Below are 18,784 nucleotides of genomic sequence, written 5' to 3'. Positions count from 1 at the left end.
TAAAACAAAATCTAAAAATTGGTAAAATGAATATACATAAATTGGGCTAAAAAGGTCAAATTAACATTTTTCTCAGTGTAATATATTGTACTTTACGTCAAATGATATCACGATTTAAAACCCCGTTTACACAATACTAAATGACAATGACAGATTAGTGCGCAAGCTCTGAATTCCTTATTTCATATCATTGACCCTAACTAAAATCTGAACTTTCCTATCTTTATATAATTCTATGGTCTCGCCACCATTAATAAACGTTACGTCATTTCTTAACCTTATTTTTGAAGGACATGTATATTTTTAAAAAAGATAAAAAAATGTGATAGTCATTATAATAATCCGAAGTGTAAATAGATTTAAAAATAACAATTAATTTATTGTTCCAGTTATTCAATATAGATAATAATGAATGTTTATGCATTGATAATCAGTACTCAAAATTTAACGAAATCAGTTAAACCACTCCAATTTTTCAACAGTACACGGAAGTTCAGTAACTTCAACAATATGTCCCAAAAAATAAGTCAAAATAAAACTTATATTTCCGTCGAGGTCCCGGAAACTACAAACAATGTTCGAAGAGGTATTGTTAACAGAATTTTCCGAAAAAGAAAACCGCCACAAGAAAACAAAGGAACAACTCTTAAGAAATCTGAATTAAAACGATTATTTTCTCTCGCCAGACCCGAAAAATGGAAGTTAACTACCGCCATAGGTTTCCTAATAGTATCCAGTTCTGTAACAATGTCAGTTCCCTATAGTTTGGGATACATTTTAGATATCATATATGACGACTCACAAGAAAAAGAAGGTGCACGAACGAGATTAAATCAAGTTTGCGGAGTTTTATTGTGTGTATTTGTGTTGGGTGCGATATGTAACTTCGCCAGAGTATACTTAATGTCAACTGCAGGATATAGAATGACAAATGCTTTAAGAAAAAAAGTGTTTAGTGCAATTTTAAAACAAGAACAAGGATGGTTCGATAAAAGACCAACTGGAGAATTAGTAAACAGACTATCTGCTGATACCCAAATAGTAGGATCATCACTTTCACAGAATATATCTGACGGCTTAAGATCACTCATTATGGTCTGTACAGGTACTGGAATGATGTTTTACATGTCTGCTAAATTAGCATTAGTAGGTTTATCAATAGTACCTCCAGTAGCTATTGTAGCAGTTTGGTATGGAAGATTTGTGAGAAATATTTCAAGACAAGTTCAAGATTCATTAGCGGAATCAACTAAAGTAGCAGAAGAGAGAATATCGAATATTAGAACTGTAAAATCTTTCGCGCAAGAACCAAGGGAAGTACATAGTTATAACACAGCTATTCATAATGTCCTACAATTTTGCTATAAAGAAGCAAAAGCAAGAGCTTTCTTTTACGGTATGACAGGATTCAGTGGACAAATGATTATAATATCAGTTTTATATTATGGAGGAGTTATGGTATCATCAAATGAAATATCTGTTGGACGCTTATCTTCATTTCTATTATATGCAGCATATATTGGTATATCTGTAGGTGGTTTATCAAGTTTTTATTCCGAATTGAACAAATCTCTAGGAGCAGCGACTAGAATTTGGGAAATTATTGATAGAGAACCTACTATTCCAACACAAGGTGGATTAGTACCGTTAACAGATATAAATGGTCATATCGAATTTAAGAATATTAAATTTTGTTATCCCTCTAGAGATGATGTTGAAATATTTAAAAATTTAATTTTGGATATTAAACCTGGACAAACTGTAGCAGTAGTAGGTCCAAGTGGATCAGGAAAAAGTACTTTAGGTGCACTTTTATTAAGATTATATGATCCAATTGATGGCGGAGTTTACTTAGACAATCATAATGTTAAAGATTTAGATCCTGCTTGGATTAAAAAGCACATTGGTACAGTTAGTCAAGAACCTATTCTATTTTCATGTTCTATTAAAGAAAATATATTATATGGTTCTGAAAATCCTGAAAAAGTAGAAGACGATGAATTTATAAGTATTTGTAAAGAAGCAAATGTTTACGAGTTTGTACAACAACTCCCTGATGGATTTGAGACTGTAGTAGGTGAAAGGGGGATTATGCTTAGTGGAGGACAAAAACAAAGAGTAGCAATAGCTCGTGCTCTTATTAAAAACCCAAAAATTTTACTTCTGGATGAAGCTACAAGTGCACTAGATGCTCAATCGGAACATTACGTACAGGAAGCTTTAGAAAGGGTTATGAAAGGGAGAACTGTATTAACTATAGCCCACCGACTTTCTACAATCCAAAATGCTGACACTATTGCCGTTTTACAAAATGGACAAATTGTAGAACAAGGAAAATATGAAGATTTGATCCAACGTGATGGTCCCTTTAAGGAATTGATCCAACATCAGACGTTTTCTCCACTAATTGAATGACTTTAAAGTAAAAGTTTTACATTATATTTTATTTCTTATCAGGAGTAAATGTTAATTTAAACAGTTGTAATTGTATGAGATAAATTGTAACATGTGTTTTTCCAAGGCTTAATTTTGATATTTATCAAAATATTACCGGACATTGATAATAATCATGTTTAAATACATCACTCATTACATTAATATGAAAATAGAACCTGTTTAAACCTCAGGGGGAAAGTTGAGTTGAAATTTCAACAAATATTTAAATAAAAACAATTTATGCAATAGTGAATAATAACTTATTCATACAGATTAATAATGAATCTTTTATAGTACAATAAGGGAAAATATATATAAACGGGTCTAAGAAGCAGAACTATTGAAAAAATTAATAAGGTAGGAAATATTTAGGTGAGAAGGTACTTATCTTTTAGTTACCCCATTTTTTCAAAACTTTTTCGTATAGGAGCGTTTTATAAACAAAAAAAAGGCATTTCTGCTCCTTTCCATTCAATTTTCATTAATTCCAATGTAACCAAGACCTCAGACCATTTTATCACGTTTTCCTCAGCCCCAAATTGATGACATTAAATTTCATGGTTTAGACTCTACTTTTTCATTGATCCCACTTTTACCAAGGATTCAGTGCTTCTTTTCAGGCCTCGCCATTTTTTTCATCCCAGTTTTATCATTGCTTCAGAAGAAAGAGACTCTATTTCATGAAGTTTTCTTTTGCACTCTTATGTCAGCCCCAAGCTGATAACATGGGAGCTTATGTCTTCTCTCCAGTTTTGGCCTCTACGTTTACTTTAATCCCAATTAACCAGAGAGTTTATACTTTTTCCTTAGCCTCTTCATTTCTCTAAATTCAAGACTAACCACGGACTCGGATGAAAAGGACTCCATTTCAACAAGCTTTCTTCTACATTCCAAAGTCAGCTTCAAGTTGTTGGCATGGGATTTTCTTTGATCCCATTTTAACCAAGGATTCATTTCTTTTTCCAGGCATCCCAGTTTTACCATTACTTCAGAAGAGACTCAATTTCATCAAGTTTTCTTCTACCATATAATCTCCAAGGTGATAACATGGGAGCTTATGATCTCTTTCCTGTTTTGGCCTCTATTTTTCCTTTGATCCCAATTTAACCAGGGACTCAGATGAGAAATACACCATTTCATCAAGTTTTTTTTTACATTCCAAAGTCAGCTTCAAATTGTTGGCATGGGATTTTCGTTAATACCATTTAAACCAGGGGTCCAGTGCTTTCTTCTATGTTTCATTTTCATGATCCCAGATACTAGAAACAAGTTTTCTTTTGGACTCCTATGTTGGTTATGAGTCGATGACACTTAGATTCAGTGCATTGGTAGAAAAATATTTGTCTGTAAGATGTAGAGGAACCTAACAGTGAGTATTTGATCCAGCCCCAGCTCACGAGGTGGAGCCATTAAAAGGAATTTTAAAATATTTATAAATTTGATTGTCGTTACTTTTGAAACTGGATATAAAGGTATAAGTATTCTGGTCTACATGACAAAAACCAAACTTCAACTAGAGTTGTTGGTTTGTAAATTTACTACCCTCAATCTTTCTTTCAATAAATTGAAGAAAAAATCAACTTTTCATTTGAAACGATTATTTATATCCTCCTTAGTTTAACCCCTATAAAAAAAGGGATGAGTATCGTATATACATTATATTGACTCCTTTCAATAGAAATGGTTATAGAGTAAATCAAAGAATTCCAACTCTTTAATATTTCAAAATTTTATTAAGTAAACTTCACGTTGTCACTAATATTGGAACAAGCATAACATAAATTTTCTTTATCTACAACTCTTTCATCAAAAACGTTAAAAATATTTTGATACCAATCTTGTCTTGAAATTGTATAATCATGTTTTTCAGTTGACACCAAATGAGAAAAAGTCGTTGATTGATGTGAAGTAAGTTGGTCGTTTATCACTGATAATGGCCCCTGTAATATAAAATATAATATAGAATAAAAATTAAGTGAGTTCAGTGGGGCTTTAAAAAAAAGGAAATCAAACTCATTTTTACCTTACATAAACTGCACAACCTTTCGCAATCCCTATCAACGCTCAATTTATCCCCTATTCTCAAAATGGTATTAACCGTAGCTGGATAATTGCTTTGCAAATCTGTTACAAATTTTTTCATTAAATCCTGTACAGATAAATAGGGATTTACACTTTTCTGTCGTACTGAAAGTGGTTCCAGGTTATTAATTTTATTGTAAAACGCAAGTTCCTTCATATCAAATTGTCTAAGGGGTCTTATAATTTTCACATCAACATCTCTATCATCACAAAACCCCTAAAATCAATAACAATTCAGCGAAAAAACTTGGTTTGCTAATAAAACTGCTGGAATGTATAAAACAGACTCCAGTTACAGAATGGAACAAAAAATGTACAATATACATCAATTTATTGAAAGTTTTAATTGAATTGAGAGTTTTAAAAATATTGGTAACTCTCCTAATTACACTGCTTGAACAAGAAATCATTTCAGAGCTATAGAAAATATCATAAGACTATAAACAACTTTTGTCTAATTTAGTGTTTTGTATTTAAAACAAGATTAAATAACAAATATTTTATCATTAATTTAACACGACACATTATATAAAATATTTGTATTTACCACATCTATTGCAACATGAGGGCCCCTTCCAAGTGACATATTAGATAGAAGGCTAGATGCAACTTCTACAGATATTTCAGGTGTAAATACAAACTTGCATTGATAATATTTAGCTGCATCTGTCAATAATTGTCTTCTACAATGAAAATATTATTAATAAATGAAAAAAAAATTAATAAAATACTTTTCCTTACCTAATTAATACTTTTATATCATTTGCATGAGTTTTAGAAGTTTTCTTGTTTATAACATCTTCTAATTTCTGTTTGTCCAATTCAGATATTTGTGGTATATCAATAAAAAATAATTTATTCAAATTTTTAGGATTCGTAGCATAATCAGCGAATGAAACTGTATTAAATCGGAAACCAAAAGATAATATTTCTTGTTTAGCTTTTTGTAATAAATTTAATCTTTCATTCAAATTTAGGTGGTATTGATCTAAAATTGAGAAATTATTTAAAAAAAACGACTCGTTTTGTTGATTATACTAACCATCAATAAAAAGTATGATTGGTACAAATTGCAACTTTTTAGAAGAACTCAGATCTAGACCTGATCTAAGAAAATGTAATAAAGACGTACTAGGGTGACCAATTTGATGCCAAACTAATACTCTATCATTTTTTTGTATCAAATGAGATTTTCCAAGGTAAGCTTTGAATTTATGAACAGTTGAGGATAAAAAACAATTGTTACAATATGCGTCTTTAGTTCTTAAAACTAGCCGAGGCTTTTCCGATCGACATTTATTGCACAAATCAAATCTAAAAATTTATTATCTTTAATACGCTATATTCCATCAAATTTAAATTTTTTATTCGAATTGTAAATATAGGAGGTTTAATATTTTAAAATAATCAGAAGACAACATACAATTTTAAGCTTTTCGTAACGGGTATAGTTTTTTCTTCTTCGTGATCATAAATATCGTCACCTATACTACACATTTGATATAAAGTAAAAAGTAATTTATTTTCACTAAAATAGGTACACCTAATTCACTTTCATATATATGTACATTGATTAATTAAAAATTAAATAATCACATAAACACATGTTTTATTTTTGTTCAACGAAAGTTGTTCAAAATCGCTTTAGATGGCGCTCTTTCCTCTTCTTTTAATAATAATAATAAGTTCCTATAGTGGAAAGTCTGGGCACGAGCGGTCGTCTATAAGATTGGTTGGCCTCGAGCCAAGAAATTAATGGAGAAGCGAGCGAAACAATGGTCTGGTGAAATGATCGAACAATGTTATTTAACTATTGGGACATACATTCAAATTATAGAAGTTTTATGAAGGAAATAACATTTATAGACATAAATAACGAAATTACAAAAAGAGACGAGTCAAATGACAATTTTTAAGTAAAATAGTAAAGAAAAGGGCACAGAGTTCTATCTTTTAGACATGGGCGTTATAGCTCGGGTCTAGACTTTCCAATATAATGACTTTATTCTTGTAAAAAGTTCTCTATGAACTATAATTCATAAAGAATCTCATATATATCACCTTGATCCCATAGTTTTTTGTTCCTACAAGGTAATCCTACTTGATATCAGTGTTGCCACAATTTAAAAGCTGAATGTAAAAATTGAACTAGAAAATGTACTAGATTGTACCAACTTCAAACAAATTTAATAAAATTATAGAAAGATGTATAAACATAAGTTTAAATTAAATTTTTTTTTCAAAAATGTTATAGACTGTGTCAATTATTATTTTAAGGATGAAAAATTTATATAAAGTTTACCGATAAAATTAGCAATGCAGTACAAAAATCTCACGATCTAAATATAAATCAACTTGGCTCTGTTTTCTAATTATTGTTACAATCTAGTACAATTTCTAGTTTATTTTATTAAACGAAAATATAAAATAACTTTGTATTTGCGAACGCAGGGAAAATGTATTAGAAAAAAGGAAAAATGTACTAGCGTATAAAATACACTAAAATGTACTAAAATTGTACAATTGTACTAGCTCTGGCAACACTGCTTGATATATACTTATAAGTTAGTTTCGTTTGACATTTTTAAGTTGATTTCCTACTGGAGTAATCACATAAACGTCAAATGTCACTCAATAACTTCATAACTTTTTAGAGTAAAAACATAAAACATAACCTAAATGATTTGACGATGGCTATGTTTAGGACTTTAGGAAGAAATATTCCTTACTTAAAACAACAATTTAGTGCACTTTTAGGCAATACCAGCACTTCTGTGAAATTTATATGCGGGGTTGTACTGTTTAGTTATGGTTTATCGTTTTCGGAGGAAGCTATCAGAGTCATATCTGTTACCCCTGGGTATTTAATGCCACCATCATTTTGGCTATGGACAGCGTTCACGTTTTGTTTTATGGAAATACACTTTTGGGAAGTGCTTGTGGACATTGTAACAGTGGGTCTATGTGGGAAATTGATTGAACCTTTATGGGGACAAATGGAGATTATGACTTTCTTCGCTATTGTAAACTTCGGAGTTGCTGTAATTACAACAGCATTCTACTTTATTCTATATTGCTGCACTTTTAATACTGAATTCTTATTTAGTGTACATATACATGGATTGGCGGGATATATTGCTGGAGTTTGTGTTACCGTTAAACAAATTATGCCTGACTTAGTTATTATAAAAACTCCTTTAGGGAAACTTAGCAATAGAAATATACCTTTAACAGTATTTTTTCTATCGATTGTTGTGAAGTTAATAGGAGTTGTTGATGGTACATATCCGACAATGTTCTTTAGTGGAATGATCGTTAGTTGGGTATATTTACGATTTTACCAAAAACATTCGAATGGTACTAGAGGAGATATGGCAGATTATTTCACTTTTGCAAGGTAGTTTTCTTATATAGAAATATCAATAAAATTCTAATTATTTTCTTCTAGCTTCTTTCCAAATGTAATTCAACCACCAATTGCTGTTTTAAGTAACGTAATTCATACTGGGTTGGTTAAAATTGGAATATGCAGAAAGGTCATTAGAAAATTCGATATGTCTAATCCAACAGGTGTTACAGTAACAGTCCCACTAGCAGATCAACATGATATGGAAAGAAGAAGGTAAGTTTTTTTCATATAAAATCAAGTTTCTATTAGAACAAGATTATTCTTTTCCTAAATTAGTATTTAATGCTTTCTACATGATTTTTTGTTGTATTTTCCATTTGCATTAATAATTATGTAAAAATTAATTAATTTATTACTTTAGGACCTTCCTATATACAGTTTTTACAAATTGATAATTTATTTCAGACAAATAGCTTTGAAAGCCTTGAGCGAAAGGTTATCAAAGTCTTACAGTGACAAACAGCCCTTAATACCACCAAAACAGAGTCCAAAAACAATCCTACCACTTCATACACCCTCAACATCGAAACAAGGGCAACAAAGTATGAATGTTACACCCCAAGCACAATCAAGTACAAGTCCTTCCACTAACAATTCCCAAATATCCGATCAGTAACATGTAAGTTTTAATTTAGCTAACTTATGTATACAGTTGTTACATTATTTTGTAATATATGTGAAGTCTTATAAATAAATAAAATATTTATTGTTTCTAAATTATCAATTTATTTTTCAGTATCTTCTGAAGAGGAATTTATTAGGTTTATTAATAAAAATTTACAGATTTCACTGGAAGATGAAAAAAAGTAAACAAATTGCCGTTTGGGCAAAAAAAGCTCAATCAACTGAAATATTTATAACATTGAGTATCAATTAAAAAAAATTGCCAAAATATTGTGGAAAATAGTAAAAAAAGAAAAGTAAATATGTACCAACAGTTTGGTTACTAACCAGTAGATATAAAATGGGAACATAATTTTAAGCTTAAGTCCCTATTAAAGCTTTGTAATCAACTCCAAAATTGTTTGAAAATGGTAAACTAACCTCCTAAATGAGTACTTGGACTTGGTTGGGGGCCTCTACTTGGTCTCGCTCATGTAGTCATGAGGGGAACCAGTGCAAAGGACAGCTCATTTTTATTTGCTTTAATCAAAAGTGGCCAAATTGCACCTGGGCCCTAATTAGGTGTGGCAAACAATGCCTGTGGGAAACCTGACAAAATTCCAAAGGCCCTATAAGAGCAGGGATGATTACAAATCCTTCTCTTCTTCACAAGGGCATTGAGCTAACAGGGACCCACTACCCCCAAAGCATTGGCTTCTACTCTGACTGATACTTTTGACTTAAACGCAGGAACATCAGTGATGCAGAGAAAAAAAGGGGGAAGGAAGACCAATGCTGCTGTGACAGTCCAGGATGCTAAGGGCCTCGACTCCAAACCATCCTTCCCCCAGAGCTTCCAACTCGGAGGTCCTGGTTCTACACTCATCATACAAACTGAATCTATAAAATCGTAGGGACAAATGGAATCTGTAGCTGAATCAAAAAGTTTCACGTAAAAACAGCTATTGGAATTAATTGAGGTGGTGACTTAGACCATCATGGGGTCTCCATTTTGCAGTGCAGTCTCTCCATCTTTTGCTGGATAGAAATCATTACTAATTTGTTAAAAGGTTTAAGCTAAAGGACATCAATCTTTGCTAGTGTCAAGTAAGGCCTATGTGATTAATGGCCCTTTGACATCCACTATTCTATTATGTACTAGGCAGGGGTAATAATAACACAATAGAGTAAGAAATGAAAAAGCTTATAAATTAGAAAAAAAGGAACCAAAATATACTGTTCGAGGGCCAAATAGTGTTAAGGAATCAATTCCGATGTAGTATTTAAAAAAATGGTTAGATTACTATTGGGACAACACAGTAGGATGGGCTAAAACTAAGAAAAACACTTTTGGGAAACTAGAAGAGATAGGATCCTGTGGAGTTCGATGTAATCGTAGATGAAGGTATTAGGTCAAGTATGGTACCCACCTCAATATTTACAACATAATAAATCACATTTTTATAGTTTTAAAAGGAACTGCTCTAAAATCGTGATTTAGGACTGTAGGTTCTTCCATATTCATTATTAGAGTTTTTTCTTTCCCCATCATTTATTGTCTCTTCGTCTTCTCTTTGTTGCAAATATTTTTATTTCATAGATACTTACAGTGAACATAATGGATTGAGAAATAGATCATAAAACTAGTAACATAAATATTTTATTGTAAATTGCACATATTAAATAATATACGTCGTATATAAAAGTTACAAAATCAGTTCAATGAGCATATTAAGACAACAAAAAAAGTTATTATTTAGTAATTACTATATATAAAAAAAATTACACTATTTTGGCAGTGGATAAATATCAAATAATTCGAAAAATAAACCAAAAACCACTGTAGCTAACTACATAGTTTAGTTGATTTCTGTCAGAAATCGTCAGTCTTGTCGTCAATTTTCAATTTAGTTGAAAAACTAATAGTCTTATGTAGACATAAATAATTTTTTTCTCAAAGCACAAAGTACTTTCATTCATATGAAATTGTTTTATATTAACTTCATAGCAAGATCAACTTGTCTTTTTCTACAAAAAAAAAACAAATTTTTATAACAAAAACTCGAAATAATAAAATTTCTAACCAGAAAAGAATGTAACATGCTGTAAAATGGAACCTTTGTATCATGTAATATATACTTCGAAAAGTATTGAACGAAAGTATTACTCGATTTGTTATAAAAAGTTAATTTTTTCAACAATTACTCAAGTCTTCAGTTTTACATGTCGTTTAAACCTCTATCTCGAAAATTTGAGAAATTTTACTTTTGTTTAGTATAAATATTTCTAGTATTAAAATATAAATTCTTATCTGGCCACTCTGTATATTTGTTAATATATTGATACTAGGTAACAAAAAATGTCACTTCTAGAGAAGATTAAAAACACAAAAAACTATATGAAATGTTTAATTTTTTTGTGCCGTTAAAATGAAAAATAAATTTTGAGCTGGTCTATAAACCTGAGGGTAGCTTTTGACACAATATAAATAGAAACAAATAGTTCAACATAAATGAATCTACATAGAATCTAAATAGAAGAAATTATAAATTAAATGAAAAATAATAATTAGAAAGAAGGTAAGTGGAAGAAAAAAAATTAAGACAATGGATTGAGTAGATAGATAAATGGGATAGACTTACAATGGGAAAAATAACATGTAGTTTATATCCTATGTAAGGAAAACATAATAATCAAAGAAAATAAGTTTGTAATCCAACAGATTTCAAATTTAGCAATACATAAAAGAAAGATGCATCAATTGATCCTTTTTTATGACTAAAAAAATAAGTTACATGGTTTATGTATAAACCTAAACGCTTAGAACTCACTCCGACATCAGTTGCAAAAACAACAAAAAGGAAGATAATATTGAATAATTTAAAGTAATTTTTAGTCATAATAGAATAAAATGCACTACTACATTTAAAAAGAAGGAAAAAATAAACATTATACCCATTGAAGTAGATTCTGATGATATTGAGGAGTAGTCAGAATGGGATTGTGTACCTGAACCTAAAATAGTCAAGACTTCAACATCCAGCTGACGGATTTCAGGCATCCAAAACTAAAATAACAAACAAAAACTATCAGCAGAGAAGACAACAAAAAGAAAAAGGATATCTAGTAATTTAATGCGATTTTTAGTCATAATAAATCGAATAAGAAAAAATGCACTACTATCCTCAAAGAGGGGAAAAAATAAAAACTAAACCGATTGAAGTGGATTCTGATGACATTGAAGGGTAGTATGATCAAGTGGCTACATATGTGCCATATACGTGTAAAACGTATTATGGCACTATTACGATCGTTATATTTGAATTATTCTAATATCAATAATATAAATATAAATAGAATGGTAATTGAGGCCTAGAAGATTTAAATTTAAATCCAGTAGATTAAATTCATTATTAAAAACTAAAATTACAAATATTTTAACCCCGATGTTCTGTTCTGATACACGGTTGCAAAGCTTCCGGAATGCTCGTGACTTCAGTACAACCTAGGAAAATTTATATACCTATATGTAACGGTTTTTTCTGTAATAACCGTATTTTTACCTTAAAATATTCATTCCCTTAAGAAAAATTACTTACCCACATATAAAGTTAGTTTATAAGTTTCGAAGCGAAAACGTTTATATTTCAATAAAAGTGATTGTTAAAACGTCCCTCGTTACACATAATCCATGATTTTACCGAAATATTTCATATAAGATAAAAAATATAATTATTTTAAATATTGTTCATAAAAATTGTACGTAATTTTTATTTTGTTATCATTTATTCGTTGATCAAAACTAGTATCTAGCTATTTTTATTACATTTTCTTCCAATATTGCACTAAATCCTTTTTGTACTAATCCTTAAACTTCCTTTAGTACGGAGCTTATGCATTCTTGAAAGATTAATGAACTGTATATATATTTTAAAAGTATTCTTCTTTTTTTTATTAATTTATTCTTCTTTTTTGTTCATTTGTTATTTTTACGTCAATTAGACCTACTGTTGTTTCTAAAGTAAACGGTCACATATTTTTTTTGTGGTACATCCCTGTTGAGCTTTTCTTATAAAAAAATACGTTAATTAAGAAAAATCACGGGATACTATCAAAAAATAGCAATGAAAATTGATTTTAAGTCGTATTGATCCGAACAGTACAGCAAAGTTAAAAACATATACAAATATCCCTAAAAGGTTGAAATATGGCTTTATTGTATCCCCCAAGGATAAAAAAATTATTGAACTCAATTATATCTAAAATTATGTTAAGCCCAAGAAAATATGCCCTTGAATGAAAATTCTGGTTAAATTAATGAATTTTCAAAATAATTTACTTTTAAGTATACTTGACAGATTTGGAGGGGTTTGTTAGAATTATCCTTTACATAGAATGATAAAAAAATATTTTTTCTAAATTTTGGAGAAACTGTATAAGTTAGAAGCAAAAAATTCAAATCAAAGTTGTAGATCTTTTTATTTTACACAAAAATGGTATTTAAAGTTTTTCAATATTATTTACAAAATTAGGGTGGCTAACGTCTAAGGGATGATACTTACAGCTTTGAAGAATCATAACTTGCTAAATTATAAGTATAAAATAAAATTTTTAATTCTATAGATTTCTTTCAATTATTTTCATTTTTCTTTTAATTTCCAAGGATTTAATTTTATAATATAGAAAATAGTGAAAAATATTTATAATTGAGAAAAGTGGTTGAAAATTAAATGAAATTTGTCACTTTTTAAAAATTAGTAATATCTAAAAACTTCATAGGACCTTTTTTGTTTAAAATAAAAAGATATACAAGTTTGATTTGAATTTTTTACTTCTAATTTTCACCATTTTACCAAAATTCATAAAAAAATACTCTCAATTTTTTTCACCTCTATCTAGGAATTTATTCTAAAAAACCTTAACAAATTCACTTCTAACGTAAAATTTAGAAATTCACCTATAATTTATATTCAAAGACTCATTTTCTACAAAGTTTTTCAAAAAATATTGTCCATAAAATTAATTTTTCTAATTTTATAAATATCATGACTCCAAATCACGTTTCAAGATGATTTTTATCATCATCAGTATTTTGGTGAACCCATTTTTGTATATACGGGTTAAATTTTTATCCCAGAGGTCTACATTTAACCCTTTTGAGAGATATTCTGAAAACACACACACACAAGTATAATCTGTACTACATAATTACAAATAAAAGCGAATAAATTGTTCAAATGCTCTAAAAAAAATAAAATTGCATAAACTAATTTTGATAACTGACTAATTTCTTATTTTAGTTGGAGTGGATGCGAACATTTGCATTTCTACTTTAGACTCCTCGTACAAATTTATACTTTCCGTATGATACCCAGTATCAGTTAGCTCATTTTCAAATAATTTTCTCCCCTGCTTAACATCTGTTGTAGTCTTTTCTTTAACAAAATCGACTTGTTCATTTTTAAAACTATCGCTAAGTCTTTTTCTCTGTCCGATAAAAAGTTTTGTATGGGGTGTATTTGAATTCGACATATCCATCTTACTGGAATCTGAACTACCATTCGGAGACTCGAATGATACTTGTCGACATTCCATATCCCAATTCACAGATGAATCACTCAGCTCTAACTGTGGTTGAATGTGTTGAGAAAAATCTAAAATATTAAAAATTTTGTATAAAATTCTAAATTTTCCTCTACAAAATCTGAAAATAGTATGAATATTTGAATGATTCTCACCCAGTAATTCACTCGTATTTGACCGATTGTTAAATATATCTGGTACAACCAAACTGGCATCGAGGCTCATTTTACTTGAAAAATCCAATCTACATGCTGACCTTGATCCTTTTGGCGACGACTTTCTACCTGTAAAGTCAAAAAAACATCAAAAGAAAGGTATGATCAAAAAATATTTATTAAGACCAAAGTAAAGAAGTATGTTGATATTATGGTACATTTGAATTACATATCTGATATAGAAAAACAACAAACACATACCTATTGGTGAGAGACTACAGTCCATTTCAAACGGCAAAGAATGTCTTCTGTTCATTTCAACAGGAGTCTTTATTGGAGATGTTCCTTTCCCAGATATAGGAGAAATTGAATGTAGAGACTCATGTTCACTAGAACTGAGAGCGTCTTTTTCAAAATCAAAGAGGTGTTTAAAGAGAGATGTATTCTTCATATCAGTGATGTTATCAACATTTCTCTGATCTTCTATTGGTAGAAAGTATGGTTTTAAGATTTCTTCTATATGAACAGGAAGAACAGGAGGTAGAGAAAGTACTGTTTGGGTAGAACCTGCATAAAAAATTATATAAATTTTAAATATAATAATAATGATAAGTAAGACAAACTTTCACAAACTTCTCTAGTTTCAGTGGATTGAAATAGGTTTTCTGAATTATCTGCTACTAACGGTACTCTAGCGACATGTACCATAGGACTAGGAACTATCACCTTCTCACTGAAGAATTCATCAATTTTTTGTTGTACCATAGATTCCACAAGAGGATCTTCCTCAAATACATGTTGACTTATAGTAGCTTCATCTATATCGGCGGGTTTCAAACTTGAAATATCGTCTATTGTCCACTTAAACTTTTCTTCTGACTTGGGAGTTGATACTGTACCAAATACAGAAGGGCTGTAACCAAAGATTTCAAATGTTTAAAAGAATGAGTATTACTTATATACCTTCCAAATATTATTAATCAATAACTTACCTGAAGGTGGGAAGGTGAAGTCTGTTAATTAAACGTCGTTCGAAAGGATTCACGATTTTGGATATTTTTGAAGGCGGTGTCGAAAAATTAGGTAAAAATTTAAAATGGTTATCGTGATTATTATTACTTGTAAATACACAAGATTTCGATTGAGGAGTTGTATTTTTATCATCTACACACTTAAATTCCATATCAATACAAAATACGATGTATATAATATAGTTTGATATAAAAAATTTTATTGTAGAAATATATTTCGATATATTATTTAAATCTAATAACACATTAGTTTATCACAGTCACAAAAATAGAATACTTCAATGAAAAAAAAAAAACGAAATTACTGGTTTTAACGAACAAATAGAACCGTTGATCATAGAGACACTATCCCACTACTATTTCAAAACAAATCTGACCGTTTTTATATTTTTTGCGCGAAAATACATTTCAACTAAGTGTCATTTTAGATTTAAGAAATGAAAATCCCTAAAAACAGCAATTAGTTTGAAATTAACTAAAAGTAAGAAAAAACTGATTTTTCGAACATAAAGTATAGTTTTTAATTAGCTCATAATATAAAGAGTTCATAAATTCAATATTTAATTATTTTTAATTGATTTTATGCAATAGACTACCACAGATTGCTTATAACTGTCAAATTCTCAATGACAGTTTTACCAAAATAACCCCTAAACTTTCAAAATAATGCATTGAAATTATAAAAGTATTTTAATAGTTAAAAATTACATTTTTTTACTTCTCTTAGTGTTATTAACATTTAAATATTAGTTAGCTAGACTTATATGAAAACAAAAATGGATGAACCCCCAAAAAGAGGTCGTGGCCGAGGACGAGGTGGTAGAGGTCGAGGACGTGGACGAGGAAGAGGTCGAGGTAGAGGTAAAAAAGCTATTAAAACCGTTGAGAGTGACGAAGAAATAGTAGAACCTCCTCCCCTAGAAGCTCCTGAAGATGTTCAAACTCAAGAAGATGCTCTTGAAAATGTTCAACTTACAAGTAGGTTGTTGATTGATTTCATACGTAATATTAAACGTAGTAGTGAAATATTTTTCATAATAATAAATTTTATATGTTACAGTTGATCTTGAAGCAGATATTTCCCAATTGGAAGCTCCTACATTTACAACGATAAATAGGGGCCCACCGGAACCGATGCTAAGACTCGATTGGTCACATAAAGTGAATTTGATCGGAGAAAAAGTACTAAATCCGTTAATTCATTGCTGTGATAAATGTTTAAAACCAATTTTGATTTATGGACGAATGGTAAGTAATTTAGTGATAATAGTGAAAATATAATGAATTTTTTTTTTATTTCAGATTCCTTGTAAACACATATTTTGTTTGGCATGTGGTAAAAAGGAACAGAAACAATGTCCCCGTTGTTTAGAAAAAGTTACGAGAGTCGAACAAACTGCATTAGGTACCGTTTTCATGTGCACCCACGGTGGTACCAGATACGGGCAAACCGGATGCCGTAGAACTTATTTATCACAAAGAGACCTTCAAGCTCACATAAATCATCGACATGTCTCGAATTTGACTTTGAATCAACAACCTATGGAGGCAGTTGAACCAGAAAGGGCGTTGCCAGTGCGTACTAAAACCGCCAACGATCCCAGATCAGGGGGTGGCGTACCAGCTAATATTAGACCGAGACCGGTTCCAGTACAAACTTCCGGTGTAAGGACTAATCTTATAACAGTGCCCATACAAGAATCAGCACCTGCTATACATGAAACTGTTTCCACGACGCAAAATTACTATAATCAGTATCAACAACCAGCAAATTATACGCAACCTTTACCTCCCATGCATATTCCGCCTCCTCAACAACAGCAGCCACAGTATTACGGCGCACCTCCTACTTATACTCCGGCACAAACTTATCCCGCTTATACTGGAACTACTCCTACTGTCGCTCAGTACGCTCCTCCGGCACAGGTACAGACTAGACAACAGTATGATTATAATACTGCTCCTCCCCAATGGACTAATAACCAACAATACTATAGATAATGTTCAAAGTGGAAATGTATATTTAAGTTTTTTTAATATAATGTAACAGGTGCTATGAATTGATTATTTTTCAAACTATTATTGTTGAAAATTGAATTTCAATTATGCAAACTATGCATTAAACAACGGAAAAACAGTTAACCCAATCGTAATGTATGTTTGGATAGATCTACTCTTGAATTTGATTCACATATAATTTTTTGAAAGCTATATTTTTTTAACAAAGTGGTTACTTTTGAAAACTTAAAAGTGGGTATACTGTGAGGGTATCCACATGGTATCATGTATTTTCTTATGGAGCTTTCGAAAATCATATCTGTTTTTGAGCAATGGTTTCCGAGAAAAGCCAATTTTCATCACTTTTCCTAACCTCTCTCTCCTTAATAATTTTTTTTTTAAATGAAACTGATACATTTTTTTTGGTATCCTCATATCAAAAAAATCCCTTGTGTGAACTTTTGATCGAATAAGAGGTGAAGGATTTTGTTACCATCTTCATAACCAATACTATCCGAAAATACCCTTATTTTAATTTTCATTCAACCCTACAACAAAAAATTAGGATGTAGTTTGGACATTCTGGCATAGAGGGCCTGCCTGGTATTATTTTAATAATCCTCCATCTTCATATTTAATTATTAAAAACGCGCATCGCTATCTGTTGGATAACACCCAAACTTCACCTTTTTATCTATTGTACAGTAAGAAATTAGTAAAACTTAGAGTCTAGTTTGGCGTTTCTTGTATAAAGGGTGCACTCAGTATTCTAATTGATTTTATCGCCGTCTAGCGAGCATTCCCGGAAACTATAATTAGTCGCGTTCGTTTGTGATTACTAGGTAAATTCCATTCATTATTATAGTCACCTCCTTTCTCTTCTGTTATCCTGAGTCCAAATCGGAAAAATGCCGTAATATTGAAAGTCATGTAAGGAGTAGGTCTGATCAGAGCCATAACGATCACAGATCTCATATTAAACATGGACAGTTGAACAGCGTTGGTCTGGTAACGCCAGTAATGGTTTGAGATTTCAAATTTATAATTTATTTTAATTAAGTGAAATGCTAAAATTTATACTTTAATATTATCTAAAAGTGTTCTAAAATATTATGAATATATATATATATATATATATATATATATATATATATATATATATATCCTATGAATCTGTTTGATAGTAATATTGTATGTGCAGATATATGTTGTTTTTTTTCCTATTATTTTGCTATTATACCAAAAATTGTGACATATTCTTCTTCGAAAATTTGAATGCAAGTGGCGTCGGCAAATCCGATCGTTTTATGGACAACGTTCGCCCAGTAAAATCATATGATTAAGTACTAATTATGTATTATGCCTACCACGCCAAACATTTATATTTTTGGCTAAGTCATTGTTATACAGCCAAAAAGTTTTCATTTAGGCAATTTTTCGAATCAATTATTAGTTAACCTTCAAAATTGTATTTAATTTATTACGTA

General features: G+C 30.4%; 5 protein-coding genes across 5 annotated transcripts; 3 read left to right on the top strand and 2 right to left on the bottom strand.

Moving 5' to 3' along the window:
* The first annotated feature begins 241 nt into the window (after positions 1-241).
* On the top strand, positions 242-2,480 carry LOC130892644 (ATP-binding cassette sub-family B member 10, mitochondrial). Its single transcript, XM_057798160.1, has one exon. It carries the CDS (start codon positions 409-411, stop codon positions 2,413-2,415), a length of 2,007 nt encoding a protein of 668 aa, XP_057654143.1. The 5' UTR covers positions 242-408; the 3' UTR covers positions 2,416-2,480.
* Positions 2,481-4,149: 1,669 nt separating this feature from the next.
* On the bottom strand, positions 4,150-6,243 carry LOC130892645 (cytoplasmic tRNA 2-thiolation protein 2). The gene is made up of 6 exons (XM_057798161.1): positions 5,942-6,243; positions 5,561-5,832; positions 5,260-5,506; positions 5,066-5,201; positions 4,460-4,735; positions 4,150-4,376 (listed from the first exon to the last, which is right to left on the bottom strand). The coding sequence occupies exons 1-6, from the start codon at positions 6,013-6,015 to the stop codon at positions 4,170-4,172; spliced, it is 1,212 nt and encodes a 403-aa protein (XP_057654144.1). The 5' UTR covers positions 6,016-6,243; the 3' UTR covers positions 4,150-4,169.
* An 874-nt stretch (positions 6,244-7,117) lies between these two features.
* On the top strand, positions 7,118-10,934 carry LOC130892436 (transmembrane protein 115). Its single transcript, XM_057797859.1, has 3 exons — positions 7,118-7,915; positions 7,967-8,140; positions 8,333-10,934. The coding sequence occupies exons 1-3, from the start codon at positions 7,209-7,211 to the stop codon at positions 8,541-8,543; spliced, it is 1,092 nt and encodes a 363-aa protein (XP_057653842.1). The 5' UTR covers positions 7,118-7,208; the 3' UTR covers positions 8,544-10,934.
* On the bottom strand, positions 10,175-15,702 carry LOC130892433 (protein aurora borealis). Its single transcript, XM_057797857.1, has 5 exons — positions 15,261-15,702; positions 14,892-15,181; positions 14,530-14,835; positions 14,269-14,397; positions 10,175-14,184 (listed from the first exon to the last, which is right to left on the bottom strand). Exons 1-5 carry the CDS (start codon positions 15,449-15,451, stop codon positions 13,814-13,816), a joined length of 1,287 nt encoding a protein of 428 aa, XP_057653840.1. The 5' UTR covers positions 15,452-15,702; the 3' UTR covers positions 10,175-13,813.
* LOC130892434 (E3 ubiquitin-protein ligase Hakai) lies at positions 15,677-17,353 on the top strand. The gene is made up of 4 exons (XM_057797858.1): positions 15,677-15,780; positions 16,050-16,277; positions 16,360-16,547; positions 16,602-17,353. The coding sequence occupies exons 2-4, from the start codon at positions 16,064-16,066 to the stop codon at positions 17,298-17,300; spliced, it is 1,101 nt and encodes a 366-aa protein (XP_057653841.1). The 5' UTR covers positions 15,677-15,780; positions 16,050-16,063; the 3' UTR covers positions 17,301-17,353.
* Positions 17,354-18,784: the final 1,431 nt, after the last annotated feature.

Source organism: Diorhabda carinulata, chromosome 4 (genome assembly GCF_026250575.1).
Source record: "Diorhabda carinulata isolate Delta chromosome 4, icDioCari1.1, whole genome shotgun sequence".
NCBI classification, from domain to species: Eukaryota; Metazoa; Arthropoda; class Insecta; order Coleoptera; family Chrysomelidae; genus Diorhabda; species Diorhabda carinulata.
This window is presented reverse-complemented; position numbering and strand designations above follow the sequence as displayed.